A 19,039-nucleotide genomic window follows, 5' to 3' on the forward strand; every position below is an offset into this window, starting at 1 on the left:
TAAATGAAAGGCAGAAATACCACATCCAGAATCGAAGTAAAATGGCCGTCTAAATCGTACTACTGCTTTTATTCCGGTACCTGTTCATCTACATTGTGCCTAAGGCAGCATTCAGTTTTCCCAACCGTGCTGCTGGAACAGAACTTCCATGTCAAACTTCAGGAATAAGGCTTAAATTAGGCTACGCTTCAAAAATGGAAATTCACCTAACGGGTATGACTCAACACTATTTTAAAGGGCCCGTGAGTGAGTTAAAAGTTTAAACTGGGGGTGCTTAACACTATAATTTTCGCTGTAAGATGACATGCAAAAATATCTCCGATCATTCCTCCTCCTAGGGACTTCGGAGAAGGAGTAACTGGAAAACTGCGCAACAGCTTGGGATCAAGGGAAACTCGCCCTTTCCCAGAGCCTCTGGGACCCGGGACCAGCGAGCGCCTCTGGGGGGGGCGGGGGGCAACGGGACACCAACAGTTGGCACGGGCCACCTGTTCCACCACCTCCTCGTCGCCACCACCTTTCCCTCCCTCAAGGCCAAGGACAGCGACGTCCTCCTCCGCCTTCTCCTCCTCTTTGGTGTCTCGAGCCAGGAGGCGGGAGTGACCCACAGCAGCTGACCCAGCTCGGGCACTGCCTCTCCCACAGCCCGCAGGACACACCATGGGCCCAGAGGCTGGTTTGTGGCACACTAGCGACGACGCAGGCGGCGGCCCCGGCGACTCTCAACTACCTCCCTGACCACTACGACAACCTCCCCGAGGCCATCGCCACCACCTGCAGGGGATTCTACCCGCGGCAAAGCCAACCCCACAACGGACTAACAGCTACGTAAACAATTATGGAGGGAGAGAGGAGGCGGACCGAGGGGCTGGGGGAAGGATGGGCCATCGACGTCACGCCCAGAGCCCCCATCCGGGAACTAAGGCGGAGGCTCGCCCCTCAAAATGGCGACAGCAGTGACGCGCCTGCGTACGGAAGGCATCCGTCGCGCCCCGGACGACGGGAAGTGAGGTTTTCAGAAGAGCCGCCAGAAGTGTACGGCGACTTCGAGCCCCGGGTGGCCAAAGAAAGGTCCCCGGGGGGAAGACGAACCCCGCCAGAAAAGTTCCGGCCGGATTCTGCGAAAGAGGAAGTGAGAGAAAGCGCTTACAATCTTCGGTCTCGACCACGGAGGCGGCGGGGACCCCAGGAAGCCGAGGAGATGAAGACGCGAAGGGCGGCCCGGGTTGAGCAGTTCTCACAGCAGCCTCAGCCGCAGGCGTCTCCGACTACGAGCAGGCGAGGGTTCCGGGACTCTGAGTCCTCAGGTGAGGACGGCGGAGATAACAGTCTCAGCTGCCAGCTCCCGGGCGTGCGCAGTGGCGGACACGGGCAGGGCCGGCGGGAGGAGCGCCCCGGTGGAGTCCGGCCCCGTTGACTAGCTAGGGATGGCCGCGGCCCTTTGGGCGCGCACTCTGGGGCTGAGTCCACCCGGACCCTCAGGAGGGAGGGACGCACTGACCCGGGGAAAGTTGGTGGTGCGGAGCGGATACCGGGAGCTCTGCCCTGTCGCTGAGCATCACTTTAGGGGAGTGTAGGTCGCCTCTTTCTGCTGGCTTTTGCTAGCGTCGGCGATTAAGCCATTGTCGGGAATCCAAAACTACTTTAGGTTCGGTTTCGTTTCCGTCCCCTCTGCGAAGGCTTCTATCGAAGCCACTTCCACACTTCCATTTCCTTTTTTTTTTTTAAATCTCGGGGCCAACGAGTCCCAAGCTGAGAATCATGGTTTTAAGTTAACTTTCCAGTCTATTTCTCTTCCCGGCAAAACTGGGGGAAAGAGATGTTTTCTAGGCGGATGCTACGAAGAATATCCGACCTTAATGAATTGGTTTGTGACTTTACTCCAAGTGTGGTGGTCTCTACCCACCCCGCCCCCGTTTGAAGGCCATCCCTGTAACCTCAAGTACCTAAACAAATCAAGACTGACAAAGTACCGAAATAAAAGTTCTTTTAATTAGGGAAGCTTCTTCTAAGTGAACCCCCAACTGCCGACAGTGTGTGTACTGTAGTTTGAGTTGTCACAAGTGAATCAAATTTCCTTTAAGACATCCTTCCACACCCTGATGTCAGATATAACTGAGTTGTCACAAGTGGTTCCCAGTAAGTCCCATGAAAATCACCTAACTGTGAGGTAAAATTTGGAGAGTTTGAGTCACAATGGAATGACATAGCTGGTAGTAGACATTGATAGATCTATAAAAGTAGTGAATATTCAGCTTGGAGCACAATAGACGGCTCGCAGGTTTAACCTCCTTGCCCCTAAAATCCTGACACACTTGAAGACCTGTTGATTTTGGGGCTGTTTATGCTACAGATGTGTACGTCCTTGTGAATGCAACATGACACTTTCTTTCATATATATGTTAGTAGTGTTTCTTTTAAGATGATAAGCTTCTTGAAAAACAGGAACCTGTCATGTATGCCTCATAGTAATTTAGGTACTTGGTTTAATTCTATCTCAAAATCTGAGACAGTTCTTTGCACATGGGAGGCAATGTAACTGTATTACTTTTTATTGACTCTCCCTAAGAGCCTCCTGTACTTAAATAAATTTTACTTTTTGGGACATTTTTAAAGAATTTAAACATTTCTTCTACCTGCTTAATCCTCATCAATTTTGAATTTTTTTTTTTTTTTTTTTGAGACAGGGTTTCTCTGTAGCTTTGGAGATGTCCTGGAACTCACTTTGTTGACCAGGTAGCACCTAGTGCTGGGATTAAAGGCGTGTACCACCACTGCCTGATTTATGTGGTTTTGCTTTTTGTTTGTTTTAATTTTGTTTTTTGTGTTTTTTTTTTTTTTGTTTTGTTTTTTTCTTTTTTTAGTTTTTCAGGGCAGGGTTTCTCTGTAGCTTTGGAGGCTGACCTGGAACTAACTCTGTAGACCACAGGCTGGCCTTGAACTCACAGAGATCTGCCTGTGTCTTTTTTTCTAAAGTAACATTTTTGTTGTAAAGCAACAATTAATAGTTTATATTTTGCTTTACTTATATGTGTGCCTGGGCATTTGCGTGTATCTGTGTGAGTATATTCACACTTGTGAGCAGGTACTTTTTCTTGGAAGCCAGAAGATATAAGGTCTGTTGGAACTGACGTTACCTGGACGTGTGTACTGGGATCCTCCACTCCTCAGAAAGAGTAGCAAATGCTCTTAACTACTGGGCCCTCTCTCTAGGCCTCATTATACTATGTCTTCATAAGAGTTCTGACTAGTTAGCCTGGCGATGGTGGCGCACGCCTTTAATCCCAGCACTCGGGAGGCAGAGGCAGGCGGATCTCTGTGAGTTCGAGACCAGCCTGGTCTACAGAGCTAGTTCCAGGAGAGGCTCCAAAGCCACAGAGAAACCCTGTCTCGAAAAAGAGTTCTGACTAGTTCAATTTCCAGTTCTGAAACTAGAGAAATTGAGTACTTGGATCTGTTCTGTTAAATGTGCAGACTCTGTGCCTTGATTTCTCCCAGATCGTCTAACGTATTTTATCTCTTGTCCTTTCTACAGAGGATGAATCTTCTTCCCAAATTGTTACAAACCAAACAACCTCAAAGAAAACTGTCAGAACACCAGAGACTTCAAGTAAGAATAATTTGTTTTTTGTTTTTCTCTTTACCTGTCAAGGGCTCACCAAGAATTACAACTCACACTTGAGAGTTTTGTGAGCCTTTACCAGTTTTCTAAATTACGCCAAGTGATTTCCAAGGACAGACGAGCGTGAACCATCGATTGAGTTCAACTATCAGCTACTTTGTATTTGTTAATCTTCACAGCCTTGTAGGGAAGTATTCTCCCCCTTAGTAGATGAGAAAGCTAGAGCTCCGAGTACCGAAGATTCGTCTCGACAATCGCATGGTATGGGACTAAACTAAAACTCAGGCTCACGTTTGTCTACCTGAAACCTTTCCATTTCCCCACACCCTCACTTTCACTCTCGGGTAATAACTCATCAAGTGTCAAACGGTTATGTCACAGTGCCTTCTACTGTTTCTGCATGCTAAAACCCCGGCACAGTGAGTTTCGGTGCTGTCAGCTTATTCCTAGGTTTTGTTAAACCCAAGCTATCAGTAGTAAGGTCCCACATCGTTGCTTTATGTACCACCCAGAAGAGAAAAGATACTGCCAATTTCCTCGTAATTTATGATAACATGCCATAATTACATAGTATGATTTCAGAAATGTTTAAAGTCTCTCTAAAAGGGAAATAGTTTACATGTTATGTTTAATAGTTTACCGAAGGTTTTTTTTGTTTTGTTTTGTTTTTAATTCTTGTGTGTCTGTGATGTGTGTAGGTGCCACTGGGCACTTGTGAAGGTCAGAGAAAAACCTTATGAAGTAGATTCCCTTCTATCTCTATGTGAGTCATGGGGATTGAATTCAGATTGTTAGATTTGGCAGCAAGTGCCTTTACCCATGGAGCCATCCCACTGGCCTAAGCAAATGTATCTTTATACAAAAGACTTTATCACAAACTCTTTACCTTTGAACTAAGACCATCTGAAATGAAATATGGCTAGCTTAAAATTTTACTTAAAATTAGTCTATCCAATTCCTGGTCATATACTTGATTAAATAGTTGAACAGACTATGTTAACTCTAAAAATATATCACAAGTATATATCACGAAGTGTGATAGCACATGCCTGTGATGTCAACACTTGAAAGGCCAAGGCAGGAAAGTTTCTCCAGTATAAGGCTTGCCTATGCTACTAAGTGAAACCTGTCTCCAAAATAAGCAGAGGCCAATCTCGCACATAGAATAGACAATCAAGTTGATGATATAATGCATATTTTGGTCTCCACCCCACCCTACTTTGGCATGCTGAGGATTGAACTCAAGGCCTAATACAAGCTGAAAAAGCTACATTTCTTCAAGACCATATATTTTATATAGGAGGTAAATTTACTCTAGTTTACTGTTGTTAGTAGTTCCCAGGAGGCCATCCCATAGAGAAATTTGCCTTTAGTTCTCGATCATAATCAAAGTTTGGGAAACCTCCTTGACCAAATGAGAATGATTGCATACTAAATCTTATTTTTCACATATTTTTCTCTCCCTGCACCCGTGATTCGTGAAGATCCTTTAAGTAACTTATGCAGACCCCCACTAAGAAGCCCAAGATCTGGTAAGAGATCACTCTGTTGATTTAACTCTTTCTTATAAAGACAGTGTAACTTCTAGACGAGACGTTTATTCTTGTGGATCAAAATTTGGCCAGGCATGGTGGTGCACACTTTAATCCTAGAACTTTGGAGACAGAGGTAGGGGGATCAGGAAACCAAGATCATCTTGGCTACAGAGAGGTTTTTTTGTTGTTGTTGTTTGTTTTGTTTTTCGAGACAGGGTTTCTCTGTAGCTTTGGAGCCTGTCCTGGAACTAACTAGCTCTTGTAGCCCAGGCTGGCCTCGAATTTACAGAGATCCGCCTGCCTCTGCCTCCTGAGTGCTGGGATTAAAGGCATGTGCCAACACCGCCCGGCAGCTACAGAGAGTTTAAGGCCAGCCTAAGGTAGGTAAAACGAATGAAGTCTTTCTGCATCCTTTGTTGTCCACCCTGCCTTAACATCAGGAGAGATAGTTATTTTCACCTGCATCTTTTGACAGGACTGAGGCTTGAGCCCACAGCCTTGCACATGCTAGGCAAGCTTTCTACCAGAGCTGTGTCGACTGCGGTCTTCCTTTTTAAACATATAGCTTGGATCAGTGAATATTCTGTTCTTCCTGCTGCTTGTTTCCACTTCATTTCACATGTGTCAAGATATCTTTCCATATTGATGTATATAAAAGGCTTCTGGGTTGTTTTTACAAGATTATTTCTTACGTGGTGCTGTGGTTCTTTTGTGCTTGCATGATACTTTCAAATTAAGGTCAAGGACTTTTTAGTTTTCTCAGTATATTACTAACAAAAAACTCAAGACTAAGGCTTTATAGCACGGAGCTACAAAATGTTGGGGCCTCAACGAATTTTCTCTTGACTAAAACTTTGGAAGTCCTTAAATGGTTGCTCCATACAATCTGCTTGCACTTTCTTTTCTGCTTATTGGTCCTTTCTATTAGATCTCTGTTGCTGCCTTTAAGAGGATAAGGGCTCATCTGAGCTTGTGGTTAAGGAACTGTATGCTGCTTTTCCTTTTCGGTTCTAATCATTTTCTTGCTGTCTTTCTTACAGATTCAGCGTACAAAACAAATGGAAATACTAGAATGAATGAAATAGGTTTGCTTTTCTCTAATTCTTAGATGTTCTTATTAAGACTATTACTTTGTTCATTATCTCAGCTTTTGAGGCAGTGTCCCTGAAACGATGGCCTACTGTAATTCCTTAGGTTTTACTCTGGCTAAAATTATGTCTTATTTATTACGTAACTCCTATGAAAACACGTCATAATAAAGTACTTTTGTGTGGTGCTAAGGATTGAACCATGGCCTCACACATGCTTGACATACATTCTACCGCTGAGCCTCATCCTCTCATTCCTCCTGTGTGTCTTGTTCTGTTTTTGTTGCTATTGTTGTTTTGGTTTTGATTGGTTTTCTGAAACAAGGTTTCATGTATTGTGACTGGTCTCAGCTATGTAGCTGAGGATATTCTGGAACTCTTGATCCTCCTGCCTTCACCTCCCAAGTGCTTGAATTACAGATGTGTGCCACCAGACCTAACAAAGTAAGGTACTTTCTATTAGCCTTTGTAAAATTTATATACTGTGAGGAGAAAGGAAATGTCAGCTAAGGTATTTTATTTCCCTAGATTCAGAAACTCAATTTGTTTTTGTTCCCTAAAAGTCATGCCTTTGCCTTTTTGTTGTTGTTTTACTAATTCAAATTATTTATAGTGTTTGACTTGATATAGAATTATCCTGACCCGCGGGATACGAACGGGGGTCCCTGATAAACCTAGTGGAGAGGAATGAAAGGAGACAGGAGACACGAGAAAAGACGGCAAGACAGGATTTCTGATCAAGCCATTCCGTTTATTCTTTCTCAGAAGCTGTTATATAGCAAACGGGCAAAGGGGGGAAGGGAAGGGTGTCAGGAAACTCAGGTCTGCTGGAATTCAGGTCCTGAGACACCCCTAGCTGATAAGCAAATACTGAGGGTCTGTAATTGTTGAGTAACCAAGGAAAATGCTAATAGGTTCCGGAGCCTGCCTGCAGGTCTCTGTTAGGAGATAAGATGCCAGGTTAATTTCCTAGACCCTGCAGAGGGGATAGAGGTAAATATCTTTCTTAACTTGTGAGCTTAAGATGGCTGTAACCAAAATGCAGATCTCAAAATACAGGCCTTTGCTTCTGGCATAGAATATGAGATTTTAACATCTGGTTTTAGGGATCTAGGGATGTGGTTCAGGGGTAAGCATGATTCTTGCATACATGAAGTATGGAATTCAAATTCCTAGTACTTACATAAAAAGACAGGCATGGCTTCAGTGCTTGTAACCCTAACTGCTGTGTATTGGAGGCAGATGGATCCTGGATTCTCCACGGCTAGCTTTCCTAGCTGAAATAATAAAACAGTAAAATCTGTAGCTTTAAATGGGCCTGTTGGCTCATGCCTTAGTCCCAATACTTAGCAAGAAAAAGCAAGAGGACCAGGAGTTCAAAGCCATCTTAGTTTTACTTGAAGCTACGTTGGGTGCAGTTGGAATTCATTTAAAATTTAAAGACAAATTTTAAAAAATTTTCCTTTATAAGTGCATAGTTACAACTTCCTCTAGTAAACATGTTTACCTAGGCCTGGTCTAAGTTTTACAGAATACTTCAAAATCCAGTTTCTGGATGCTAAAATGAACTTTGCAATATATACTGTATCATATGTGCTTTTACTTACAAGAGTTTCCTTTTTGATTTTTTTTTTTAGTAGAGTCAGAACCTCATTTAATCCAGGCTAGCCTCAAATTCACTATGTAGCCAAGAATGACTTAGAACTCATGATCTTCCTATCTTCACTGTCCAAGTCTAGGATTACATACTTTGCCACTATGCCCAGCTTCCATGAGAGTTTCTTAAATTCTCTATTTAACTGGGCATGATTTATTTAACACGCACATCTATTTAACATGGGAACATGACTGTAGTAATTGTAGCACCTGGGGTAAGTGGGGGCAGTGGTAAAACAGGATTGCCACAAGTTCATGGCTAGTCTGGGCTACATTAGAGTTCTAGGTCTGCATGGACTACAGAGCAAGACTGTCTTTAAAAAGAAAAAAAAAATAAAGGAAGCTGAATAAGCAGGAAGTGAAATCAAAGCAGGACATAAGTCATAGATGCTATTGATTCATCGTCAGATTGTATTTAATTATATAGGCTCTTTTAAGATTTTTTTATTTTATGTTTCTGAATGTTTGCCAGCATGTATGTGTATGTGTCTGGTGCCCATGGAGGTCAGAAGAAGGCATCAGATCTGGAACTAGAGTTACATGTGGTTGTGAGTCACCCTGTGGGGGCTGGGAATTGAACCCTGGTCCTCTAGAGGAGTAGCCAATGCTAACTACTGAGCCATCTCTCTAGCCCAGGCTGTATATTCTTGTAGCTTCCATTAAAAGATGAAAACAAGCCAGACACACAACTATATAGCCTTAGCACTTTGAAGACTTGATAGAAAAGGATCAGAAGTGGGAGGACAGCAAGACCCTATAATCCTGTCTCCAAAAAAAGAAAGACGAGAGACGAAATGTTTAAATAGTGAGCAGCAGGCTCCGACTGTTTTTCTTACGTTGCTATGTGTGAACAGACATCTTTTTACCCACTTCCTACATCAATGACTGACCTAAACGCTAAGACCATAAAGGGCTGTGAGGTTTTTTCTTTCTTTTTGTAATCTCAGAATATGTTAGGTAATGAAAAAAAAAAACATGATTAAAAGTTACTGGAATCTCAACACTCAGGAGGCTGGGCAGGACTGTGAATTTGAGGTCAGCCTGGGCTACTAACTCAAACGAAAAGTAGTTGTAACTGTAAGTTGTTCTAACAGTTTGTGGTGAATATGGAGGGAAAGTGCCCTCCATGGAGAGGTTCAGCTTTTTAAGCAGGAAAGGCATTTGATTGAAATTTGAAATACAAATAGTAGGCAAGGGCAGGAAAGAGAGTTGCAAATACTGCAGACTGCCTTTGGACCTCACTAATTTGCCTTTACAGACAATGTGTTGAAGGAGCTACAAGTCCTCGATATTGGTGACAGCAACTACGTTAGTGGTCTCTTCATTAGAGGCCTTGAGTAATGTGTAGAATGATGTTCTCAGTCTCAATAAGGATTGCTGTGTGTCTGTCTGTCTCTGAGTGTGTAGAGGTCAGAGGACAACTTGTTGGAGTCATTTTTTCTTTTTCTATTTTTCTTTCCTTTTTTTTTTTTTTGTTTTTGTTTTTCGAGACAGGGTTTCTCTGTAGCTTTGGAACCTGTCCTGGAACTAGCTCTTGTAGACCAGGCAGGTCTCGAACTCACAGAGATCCACCTGCCTATGCCTCCTGAGTGCTGGGATTAAAGGTGTGTGCTACCACTGCCCGGCCATTTTTTCTTTATTTTCCTTCCACTATTGGGGTTAGAAGAAAGGAATTCAGGTCTTAGTACTTGGTGGCAGCTGAGCCATCTTGTCGGCCCAATGATGAGATCAAAATAGTCTTGTATAGCCAATTATCAACGGTGTCTTGAATGCTATTGATGAATATTTAAGGATGTTAATAACATTAATAGGATTCTAAAGCTGGGCCGTAGTGGTGCATGCCTTTAACCCAAGCACTTGGGAGGCAAAGGCAGGTAAACTATGTGAGTTCGAGGCCAACCTGGTCTACAAGACCCAGTTCCGAAGCTCCAGAGAAACCCTGTCTCAAAAAACAAAGCAAACAAAAACCAAACAAACAAAAAGAATAACCAGTTTGCATGTTATTGCATCATCTTTTCACAAAATAAAATTGGGGGCGGGAAACAATAGCACTGGGTGTAGCAGTGATTCCTGCACTCCAGAACTCAGAGAGCCAAGGAGGAATGAGGATGAGTTTCAGCTGGGGATACATAGCATGACATTTAAAATTACCAATATTCAGTCACACATCTGGTTTCAGATCTCTAAACACAAAAAATGCTCATTCACTACATGGAAAACTGAAACAATATCAGGAGAATTAAAGCAGGCCGAAATTAAAAAGAAAAAAAGAATTCTAAAGAAAAGCTCTTCAGACAGACAATAAGTAAACAATTTTCACCTATAATCAAGGAAGAAAGAGACATGTGAATTATGAGTTTGAAGCTAGTCTGTGTTATATAGCTAGACCCTGTCATTAAATTGAAAAGAAAAATATGACTATAAGTATTCAATGTACCCCTTTTTTCATTATTACAGATTAAAAATCAGTTTAGTCTTTTACTTTGTGACACAGCCTCTATCACTGCTTGACTTAGAGCTTGTAATCTTCCTGCCTCTGCCCCCAGATCCTGGGTTACAGGCATGTTCACCGCACCTGGTTTCAGTTCAATCTTTATAAAAGTTTTTGTATAGAAAAGTTTTTGTATAGTAAATAATTTATAGAGTAAGACAGGTGTGGTGGCTCATGCGTGCTATCTGAATGATTATACAAATTAAAACTACTATACAAAGAGTAAAATACGATAATAGTCTTGTGATTTGAAAATAAAATTTGAAAGCTGAGCATTCTAGCAATCAAGAGTCAGAGGCAGACTCAAAGAGCAAAAAGAAAGGAAAAACTTAAGAGGGCAGAGAGAAGGTTCAGGGGGTACTGGTACTTGCTGCCAATCATAACCACCTGAGTTCAGTTCCAGGAGCCCACATGATGGTTTCTTCTGCAACTTGTCCTCCAATCACAACACAAACACACTCAACAAATATAATTTTAAATTTTAAACTAATAAATAAAAAATTAAAGGGTAAAAGACTTTAAAAAGTGAAACCATTCCTGTAATTTAGAATGAAAGTAATATTTTAATCATTTTTCTACCCCTGATGTGTGTGTGTGCATGTGCATGAGAGAGAGAGAGAGAGAGAGAGAGAGAGAGAGAGAGAGGAGTTTTGAGTTAGAGTCTCACTCTCCAGCCTAGGCTGGCTTACCCTCACCAGTGAGTCTTGTGCCTTAGCCACTGCTGAGTGCTGGAATCACAGTTGTGCAGCTCCACATCCAGCAACTTTGCATTTTACTACTTAAAAAAAAAATGGAGGAGCAATCATGGGGCACCTCATCCACAGCATGTATTGTGCCAGCTTTTAGCTCTCTGAGAGAAGTGTGGTGTTATTGGAAAGTTTCTTTGAGGGGTTGGTTGTCTGTTTTCTAGCAAAAATGTTGACAAATACATTTTTGACACTGATTTATACTTGCCATTATTTTCAGTAGAACTTTGAATAATACTATACTAATCTAGCTAAATTTATGTGAAAAAATTCCAAATTCATAATGTAATGTTTAGAATCACTTTCTGAAATCATACTTTTCACCTGGTCGGCCTAAAATGAATAACATGAAAACCAACTCTAAAACAAAGTTTATTGGAGAATTGCAGCTATGGCCTACCCATATTTCCAAGGTAAAAAGCAGAAAGAAACTTAAAGACAAGTCAGCCTTAGCTGTGTTGAAATAAACCACACTGACAGGAAGTATTGCAGGAGTCAGTTGCGAACTTGAGGCAAGGTTGAAGAAGGTATGTGTCAGTAGAGTTCTCTGCCTTGTACTAGACCACACAGACGGAAGGAACAGTGACTAATGTGCGCGGTTTGGATTTTCAGAATCGCTGTTACAGTACTTAGCACACTCACACTTTCGCGGAGCCTGTTGGGTTGGGCAAAAATGACTGTTGTGATGCCGAATGCTCTTGTGCCCTTTTAAAAAGCAGATGGCCAGAAAAGCTGAAAAGAGATGTTCTCCTGGCTTCATTAAAGTCCGAATCCTAATCCTCTACAGGGTTGTTCAGTATTTTCACCCAGTTATGCTTATATTTGTGTGTAACTTCCTTTACTGAAAAAGACAAACTGTCTCAAAGAAAAGAGAAACAACTTATAACAAATCTTTCATAATAGGGCATGTGCAGACCCTGAGTCTTACGTTTGATTTATGTGTTTGGTTGTTTAAATTTAGATTTCCCATTTCTGAACAACAGCAATGTTCATTACCCTACAGGAACTGAAAAGGGGGATTTCTTTTTCTTTTTTTTTTTTTTTCTTTTGGTTTTTCGAGACAGGGTTTCTCTGTAGCTTTGGAGCCTGTCCTGGAACTAGCTCTTGTAGACCAGGTTGGCCTTGAACTCACAGAGATCCTGCTGGGATTAAAGGTGTGCGCCAACACCAAACCTAAAAAAGGGGATTTCTTTTCTTTTCATACTTCCTCTTTGTCACACCAGTTCACAAAGGATGTGTTTGTTCCTTCAGCTGGTTAGGCTTTTGAAGGAAGTAGGAGGAGTCTGGCAAATAGAATTAAAATGTGTAAACTTGTAGTACCTGTAGGAACCTAGAATATTTGTCAATGTACAATTTAATGTTTTCTTCACACAGTTATATTTATAGTGCAAACAGGTGTTGATGTTATCTAGATATGGAAATAACTGGGCTAGCTTAAAGATAGACAATATATTTATATTTTATCTATTATAAGGTGAAAACTCACACCACAGGAACGGAAGATCCAGGCTCTGTTTGACCATAGGGGAAGCTACACAGAGAGCGCACCTGGGTGGTGCACAGGTTTTATTTCCTGGTCCCAGAAAGCCACGCCTAAGCTAGGTTCCACCTCTTAAAGATTATTGGTTAACAAGGCTTTCCCCATCCAACAGGCCTATAAAAGGAAAAAGTGTACTTTATTTCTAGCTAGGTGTAGTTCTATATGCCTGTAATACCAGCATCCAAGATATAAGTAGTAGGATGAGAAGTTCAAAGCCAACCTTGGCTACATAGCATATTTGAGGTTATCTGGGCTATCTAAAATTCTATTGCAAAAACAACAAAAACTAAAACCCTGGGACTAGAGAGATTGGCTCTGAAGTTGAGTGCTTGCTCTCCCAGTAGACCTTAAAACCCTCACACTTCAGAGGCAGGTGAGTTCAAGGTTAGCCTGGACTATATAGTAAGTTCTAGGCCAGTCAAGACTATATAGTAAGGTCCTATCTCACCAAAAAAAAAAAAAAAAAAAAGGATACCCTTTATTTGATGCTAGAGAAATGGCTTAGTTGTTAAGAACAATTACTACTTTTGCAGAAGACCAAAGTTCACTTTCCAGCATTGTGTCAGGTGACTTAAAAATGCCAGCTCCAGGGGAATCAACTCACTTGGTTTCTGCATACATGTGACACAAACACATATGATTAATATTTTAATAAAAGCATTTATTTATAATATGATTTTTATATCAGACTTGTTTCTGAAACAGTCAGAAGGAAATGATAGATTTTTAGTCATTTTACAGAATAAAAAGGTTTTATATTTTGTATTGATTTTTCCTTAGTTATATGCTCTTATTTATTCCTAAGCTTTAGTTTCTGTTGTTACATACTTTATGTCTTTCTCTTCTAGAAACTGCCAATATCCAACAGGTCTATTTCTCTGAAGAAGGTAATTTCTTTTTAACTATCATATATTGTCATTTTCTTATATTGGAAGCAGTTTTGATAGGTATTTAAACGAACTAGGAAACCCACCAGTGAACTGCTAAGGTAAACCAGGATAAGTTTGGATAGAATGAGTAAGGAAAGCCTTTCCATGGCTTTTAAGGAAAGCTAATATTTTCCACTTCTAGCATGTTTGTCTTTGTGTTATTAAAACAATCACTTTCTGAAATTTTTATGACTAGTTTATGAAAAATAGAAGCGTAAATTTATCTCTTTTTTTGTTTTTAATTTTGTATTTTTTTTTTTTTCAAAATAGGATTTCTCTGTGTGACAGTTCGTGCTGTCCTGTAGACCAGGCTGGCCTCCAACTCACAGAGATCTACCCATCTGTTCCTCCCAAATTCTGGGATTAAAGGCATGTGCCACCACCACCCATCTAATTTAGTTCATTTTTAAGCCAATATAATTTGAAATTAATAGTTTGGATATTGAAATGTTTCTGAGTGCAGGTATGTTACCCATTGGGAAAAAAAACTGATGGGCCAGCATGTCTGAAATTACACAACCAGTTTACTATATAATTTCTTCCTGTAAGCTAAAAAAATTCCCATTATTTTTTGATCATCTATTCATTTTGGACTCTGAATTAAAGCTTTGGTGTGTAATTTTTAGACATTATTTGTTTAGAAAATTATGTGCTAAAAGAACATCAAATACATAAGCTTACCTGTAGCTCATTTAGAACTTTGTTATTCCCCATAGAAAATACATTAAACAGACAACAGAGGTATATTGGAAACTCAGAAGCTTTAATGCTAACCTGTGTTTAATGCAGATCTTTTGAACATTAGCATAAAGACTGTACTAATGCATTGTCTACTTCCTTCTAGGAGAAAATGAAGATGTCCTCAAGAGCTCTTACAGTGACGTCACTGTCAGGGTCAAATCCAGGAACTATGCTGAGTCTAGCGGTAATGAGGCTTTTTCCATGTGACTCTTCTCACAGAACTGTCTTTTAGTTAAAATAGAGTTTTAAATATTTTTTAAGACTTTGAATTTTTTTAAAAATCATTTTTGTTTCTTTTTCTTTTTCTTTTTTTTTTTTTGAGACAGGGTTTCTCTGTAACTTTGGAGCCTGTCCTGGAACTCCCTTTGTAGATGAGGCTGGCCCCGAACTCATAGAGATCCGTCTGCCTCTGACTCTGGAGTGCTGGGATTACAGGCGTACACCACTACCGCCCGACATTAAAAATCTTTTTCTTTCTTTCTTTTTTTTTTTGTTTTGTTTTTCGAGACAGGGTTTCACTGTATTTTTTTTTTAGAGCCTGTCCTGGAGGTAGCTCTTGTAGACCAGACTGGCCTCGAACTCACAGAAATCTGTCTGCCTCTGCCTCCCGAGTGCTGGGATTAAAGGCGTGTGCCACCACCACCCAGCTAAAATCATTTTTTAAAGTTGTACTTTTAGTACATTGTAATTGCTCTTCCATTGTATACATGTTGTTAGTGATGTGTCATGTAACACATAGCTGAACAGAGCACTTTTAGCCTGCTTGAATAGTTATGGAAATATTTTTATGCTCAAGAGCTACTGCCTGTTTTGAATTTTGAGAAATTGATCATATTGGTATTCAACAGTCTCAGGAGTTTTGGTCAGTTTTAGGAACTTTTAGTATTAGATAATTACTTTGTCTTTTTCGGTCAGGTTTTCAAACATGTTAGACATTACAGGGACCTTGTGGTTTAAGTATGGCAATCTGTAATAGTGCATGTGAACTTGCCTTTAAGTATACTTCATCAAGTCGGGTGGTGGTGGTACACACCTTTTTCTGTTTGCTTTTTTTTTCCCTGTTTTTTCTTTTCTTTTTTTTTTTTTTTTTTTTTTTTAGGGAGGTTTGCTTTTACTTTAATAAATAGCAGGGGCTGTATAACACAGGCTGTCCTTAAATTATCGATCCTCCTGCCTCAAACCTACCCATATCCTCAGTATTGCTGACATTAAAGAGATACACCACAGTGCCCAGGTTCTATCATCGTTTTTACTATTTTGTTTTTATATGCTAGCATCCAAAGTAATGGGTTTCTTTTTTTTTTGATATTTTCACACTTAAACATCTTTACAGTTTGTTCTTCCCTCTCCCATCCCTCATATTATTAAAACATTTAATATTTTATTCTTTCACACATATGTAATGTTCTTTAATCATATTCCCCTCATTATCCTCCTTATCTCCCTCTGCCTCCTGTTAAACTGCTTTTCCCAACAAGTCCCCTTCCTACCTTTTTTGTCTAAGTGCCCCACTACATTTATTCGGGTTGCTAGCATAAGCAACGGTGGATGAGAAGTTATTTGTTTGGGCAAGGGTTGCTTACCAGTGGTTACAGCACTGAGGAGCAGATTTCCTTTCCCAGCAACTGTTAACTGCCTTGTCAGGTCCTTCTGAGATGGGACGTTGATGGCCCAGTCTTTGCGGGTCTTGTGCGCCTCCACTTGTGCTTGATCTTTACTCCCTGCCAACAGTCCTTCAAAGCAGTTATGTGCTCCAGGCTAGTTTCTGTAGTTTATCTGATTCACTCTTTTGATTGAATATTCTGTTCTCCTATAAACTGATGCATCAAATACTTTATGTTTTTTAGATGAAGCCACCAGATCATACAGTCATCAAGAACAACCTTGTTTATCACAGAGTGAGTAGTCCAAGTGTGTAAGTCTCCCCCTGGGAATACAAACCCTAGGTTTTCTGTGCTTTGTTGTGTGTCTGCTTACATTATAACATCGATTGATTTTAGTTTGTTTACTGATAGAGTAGTGTGAGTCTTATACACCTTTGAAATTTTTCATATTTCTTGTTGAGATGGTAGATAAAATATTGGAAGTAATATTTTAAGATTCAGGTAACAGTGTTTCTTAGTGACATTTACTTTTGATTCTTCTAGGGGTACTAAGGGTAGAATCAGGTTTTTAGTACTTTTTAGGCAAGCATTGTATCGCTTTGCTATGCCCCACCTCAACAGTTTTCTTAGTTATTATTGTTTTCTATTGCAGATAATCTGTAATGAATATGTTTCTTAGGTTAAGCAAATAATAGTATTTTTTCTTTTTCTATTTTTAAATCAAATTCCAGTACTCAGGTTATGAATCAACTCATAATATTCTTGTGCATAGTCAAGAACATTTTTTCCCTTCTGCAGTTCCTTTTTGAAAACACTAATCTAAGTTGCCATTTTTTTTACCTATCAATAAGATGAAAATCTGTCCACTTAAGCTGTATTATTAGATATGGCCTTAAGCACATTTTTCTAAGTATACTTCTTAGTGTTTGATGAAAGAGTGAAAAGGTGTATATATGCCCTTTATTTTCACAATGCACATACCCACTTTAACTTTTTAAGGTTTTCTTTTTCTTTTTTGGGGGTGTGGGTTCAAAACAGGATTTCTCTGTATATCTTTGACTGTCCTGGAACTTACTCTGTAGACCAGGCTAGCCTCGAACTCACAGATCCGCCTGCTTCTGCCTCTCAAATGCTAGGATTAAAGGCATGTACTGTCACGGCCAGCGGTATTGGTGGTTCAATATTTTTTTTTTAAATAGGCTTTTCTAGTTAGGGATACTGTTGCAGTGAAGAAATAGTACAACCAAAAGCAACTTTGGCTTACATATCCAGAGTCACAGCACATTGAGGGAAGAATCCAGGAACTCAAGCAGGTCAGGAACCTGGAGGCAGTTACTGATACAGAAGCTGTGGAGGCGTGTTGCTCACTAGCTTGCTCCTCATGTGTAGAAGGAGCAGCGGCCCACTTCCTGCCATTTAGCTCCCGGCCGCCTGGCTAGCTTATGCCCCGAAATAACAACACACAAACTGTATTTATATAAACACTGTCTGGCCCATTATATCTAGCCTCTTTTTGGCTAACTCTCATATCTTGCTTAACCCATTTCTAATAATCTGTGTAGCACCATGAGGTGGTGTCTTACCGGGAAAGATTTAGCATGTCTGACCTGGCAGCTGGCTCCATCGCATCTGCCCTCACTTCCCTTCTTCCCAGCATTCTGTTCTGTCTACTCCACCCACCTAATTTTCTGCCCTATCAGGCCAAGCAGTTTATTAACCAATGAAAATAACAATAGACAGATGATCATTTCCTCCATCATTTCCCCTTTTTCTGTTTAAACAAAAAAGAAAGGCTTTAACTTTAACATAGTAAAATTACATATAACAAAACAGTTATCAAGCAAGAATTACAGTTATAATATTTATATCTACTTTATCTTTTATCATAATTAAGGAAAACAATATCTACCTATTCTTTAACTCCATCAAAGACTCCAGAAGGATATAATATTACCTAAGTAAACAAGAAGTAAGAAACTTCCAAAACTCTAGAAGTGACAGAGACATCTCACTGCCTGGACAGTCACCCAAAGTTTTTTTGTACCACTGTGGCATCCATCTTTGGCCTTTAGGCCCATAGTTTCCAGAGACATTTTTATGAAGCAGGAAATCTCAAAGGCAGTTCAGTCACTATCTGCTGTGTCCTGTAGAATGTCTCGCAGACTCTTTCATGAATCAGGAACCCCGAAAGATCATCTCACCTTTAGGCAAGTTCAGTAGTCCTCTCTCTGTGGGTTCTTTGTGTCCAGTTTATGCAACAGTCCAGGCAAGAGCAGTTTCTTGCCCAAATGGTTATCAAACTCCATAAGGATCCTCTTCGATGCCCATCTTCCTCTTGTAGTTGGTGCTGTCAGGAGCAGACGTGTCTCATTGTCATGAACAGCCCTAAGGTATTAAAACATTTAAAATGCCATATTCTGTAGTCTTTGAAAGATATGAAGAATGCCTATCTGAAATATATCTATGCACATCTAGAAAATCTAACTAACATGACTACAAGCTTGATTATTATAGATGATTATCCATTAACAACCTATATACATTACATTTTTAAATGAACTACACAATCACAATACCTTAATCAAGATCAGAAATATACATATATGTAATAAAATTGACCTTAAATTTAAATCACTAAAGCAAAATCCATATCAATGCAAATTATTCATATCTACATCACTCATGACTTGTTCAACCTTTCTTACAGGACCCAGGAATGCTGCTATAATAGGCTGGGCCTTCTGCCTAGAAATCGCTAATTAAGAAAATGCCCCGTAGTCTTTTCTACAACCTGTTCTTATGGAGGCATTTTCTCAGCTGGGGTTCCCTTTGCTTGTGTGAAGTCGACATAAAATGAGCCAGTCCAAGTATATATTGCATTTGTGTTCAGAAAAAGTAAAGTTTAGCTGGGCGGTGGTGGCGCACGCCTTTAATCCCAGCAGTTGGGAGGCAGAGGCAGAACTCTCTGAGTTCGAGGCCATTCTGGTCTACAGAGTGAGTTCCAGGACAGCCAGGGCTACACAGAGAAACCCATCTCCAAAAAAAAAAAAAAAAAGACGCCCATGACCAAGACAACTTGTAGAGCAG

The 19,039-nt window shown here is 40.4% G+C and overlaps 1 protein-coding gene across 4 annotated transcripts in view; it reads left to right on the forward strand.

The window, feature by feature from the left end:
* The first annotated feature begins 597 nt into the window (after positions 1-597).
* Tor1aip1 (torsin 1A interacting protein 1) overlaps positions 598-19,039 on the forward strand; it is a 31,727-nt gene continuing 13,285 nt past the window's right edge. The window contains exons 1-7 of one of the 4 annotated variants that reach the window (XM_041662591.1): positions 598-1,307; positions 3,536-3,610; positions 5,107-5,154; positions 6,198-6,242; positions 13,527-13,565; positions 14,452-14,532; positions 16,196-16,246. In XM_041662591.1, coding sequence (XP_041518525.1) covers positions 839-1,307; positions 3,536-3,610; positions 5,107-5,154; positions 6,198-6,242; positions 13,527-13,565; positions 14,452-14,532; positions 16,196-16,246 — 808 coding nt within the window. In that variant the 5' untranslated portion in view covers positions 598-838. The remainder of the gene's footprint in view (positions 1,308-3,535; positions 3,611-5,106; positions 5,155-6,197; positions 6,243-13,526; positions 13,566-14,451; positions 14,533-16,195; positions 16,247-19,039) is intronic. The other 3 variants (XM_041662592.1, XM_041662593.1, XM_041662594.1) reach the window with 3 other exon arrangements.

This window comes from Microtus oregoni, unplaced genomic scaffold (genome assembly GCF_018167655.1).
Source record: "Microtus oregoni isolate MIOR12 unplaced genomic scaffold, Mior012 000013F_ref0000133, whole genome shotgun sequence".
Classification (NCBI taxonomy): domain Eukaryota; kingdom Metazoa; phylum Chordata; class Mammalia; order Rodentia; family Cricetidae; genus Microtus; species Microtus oregoni.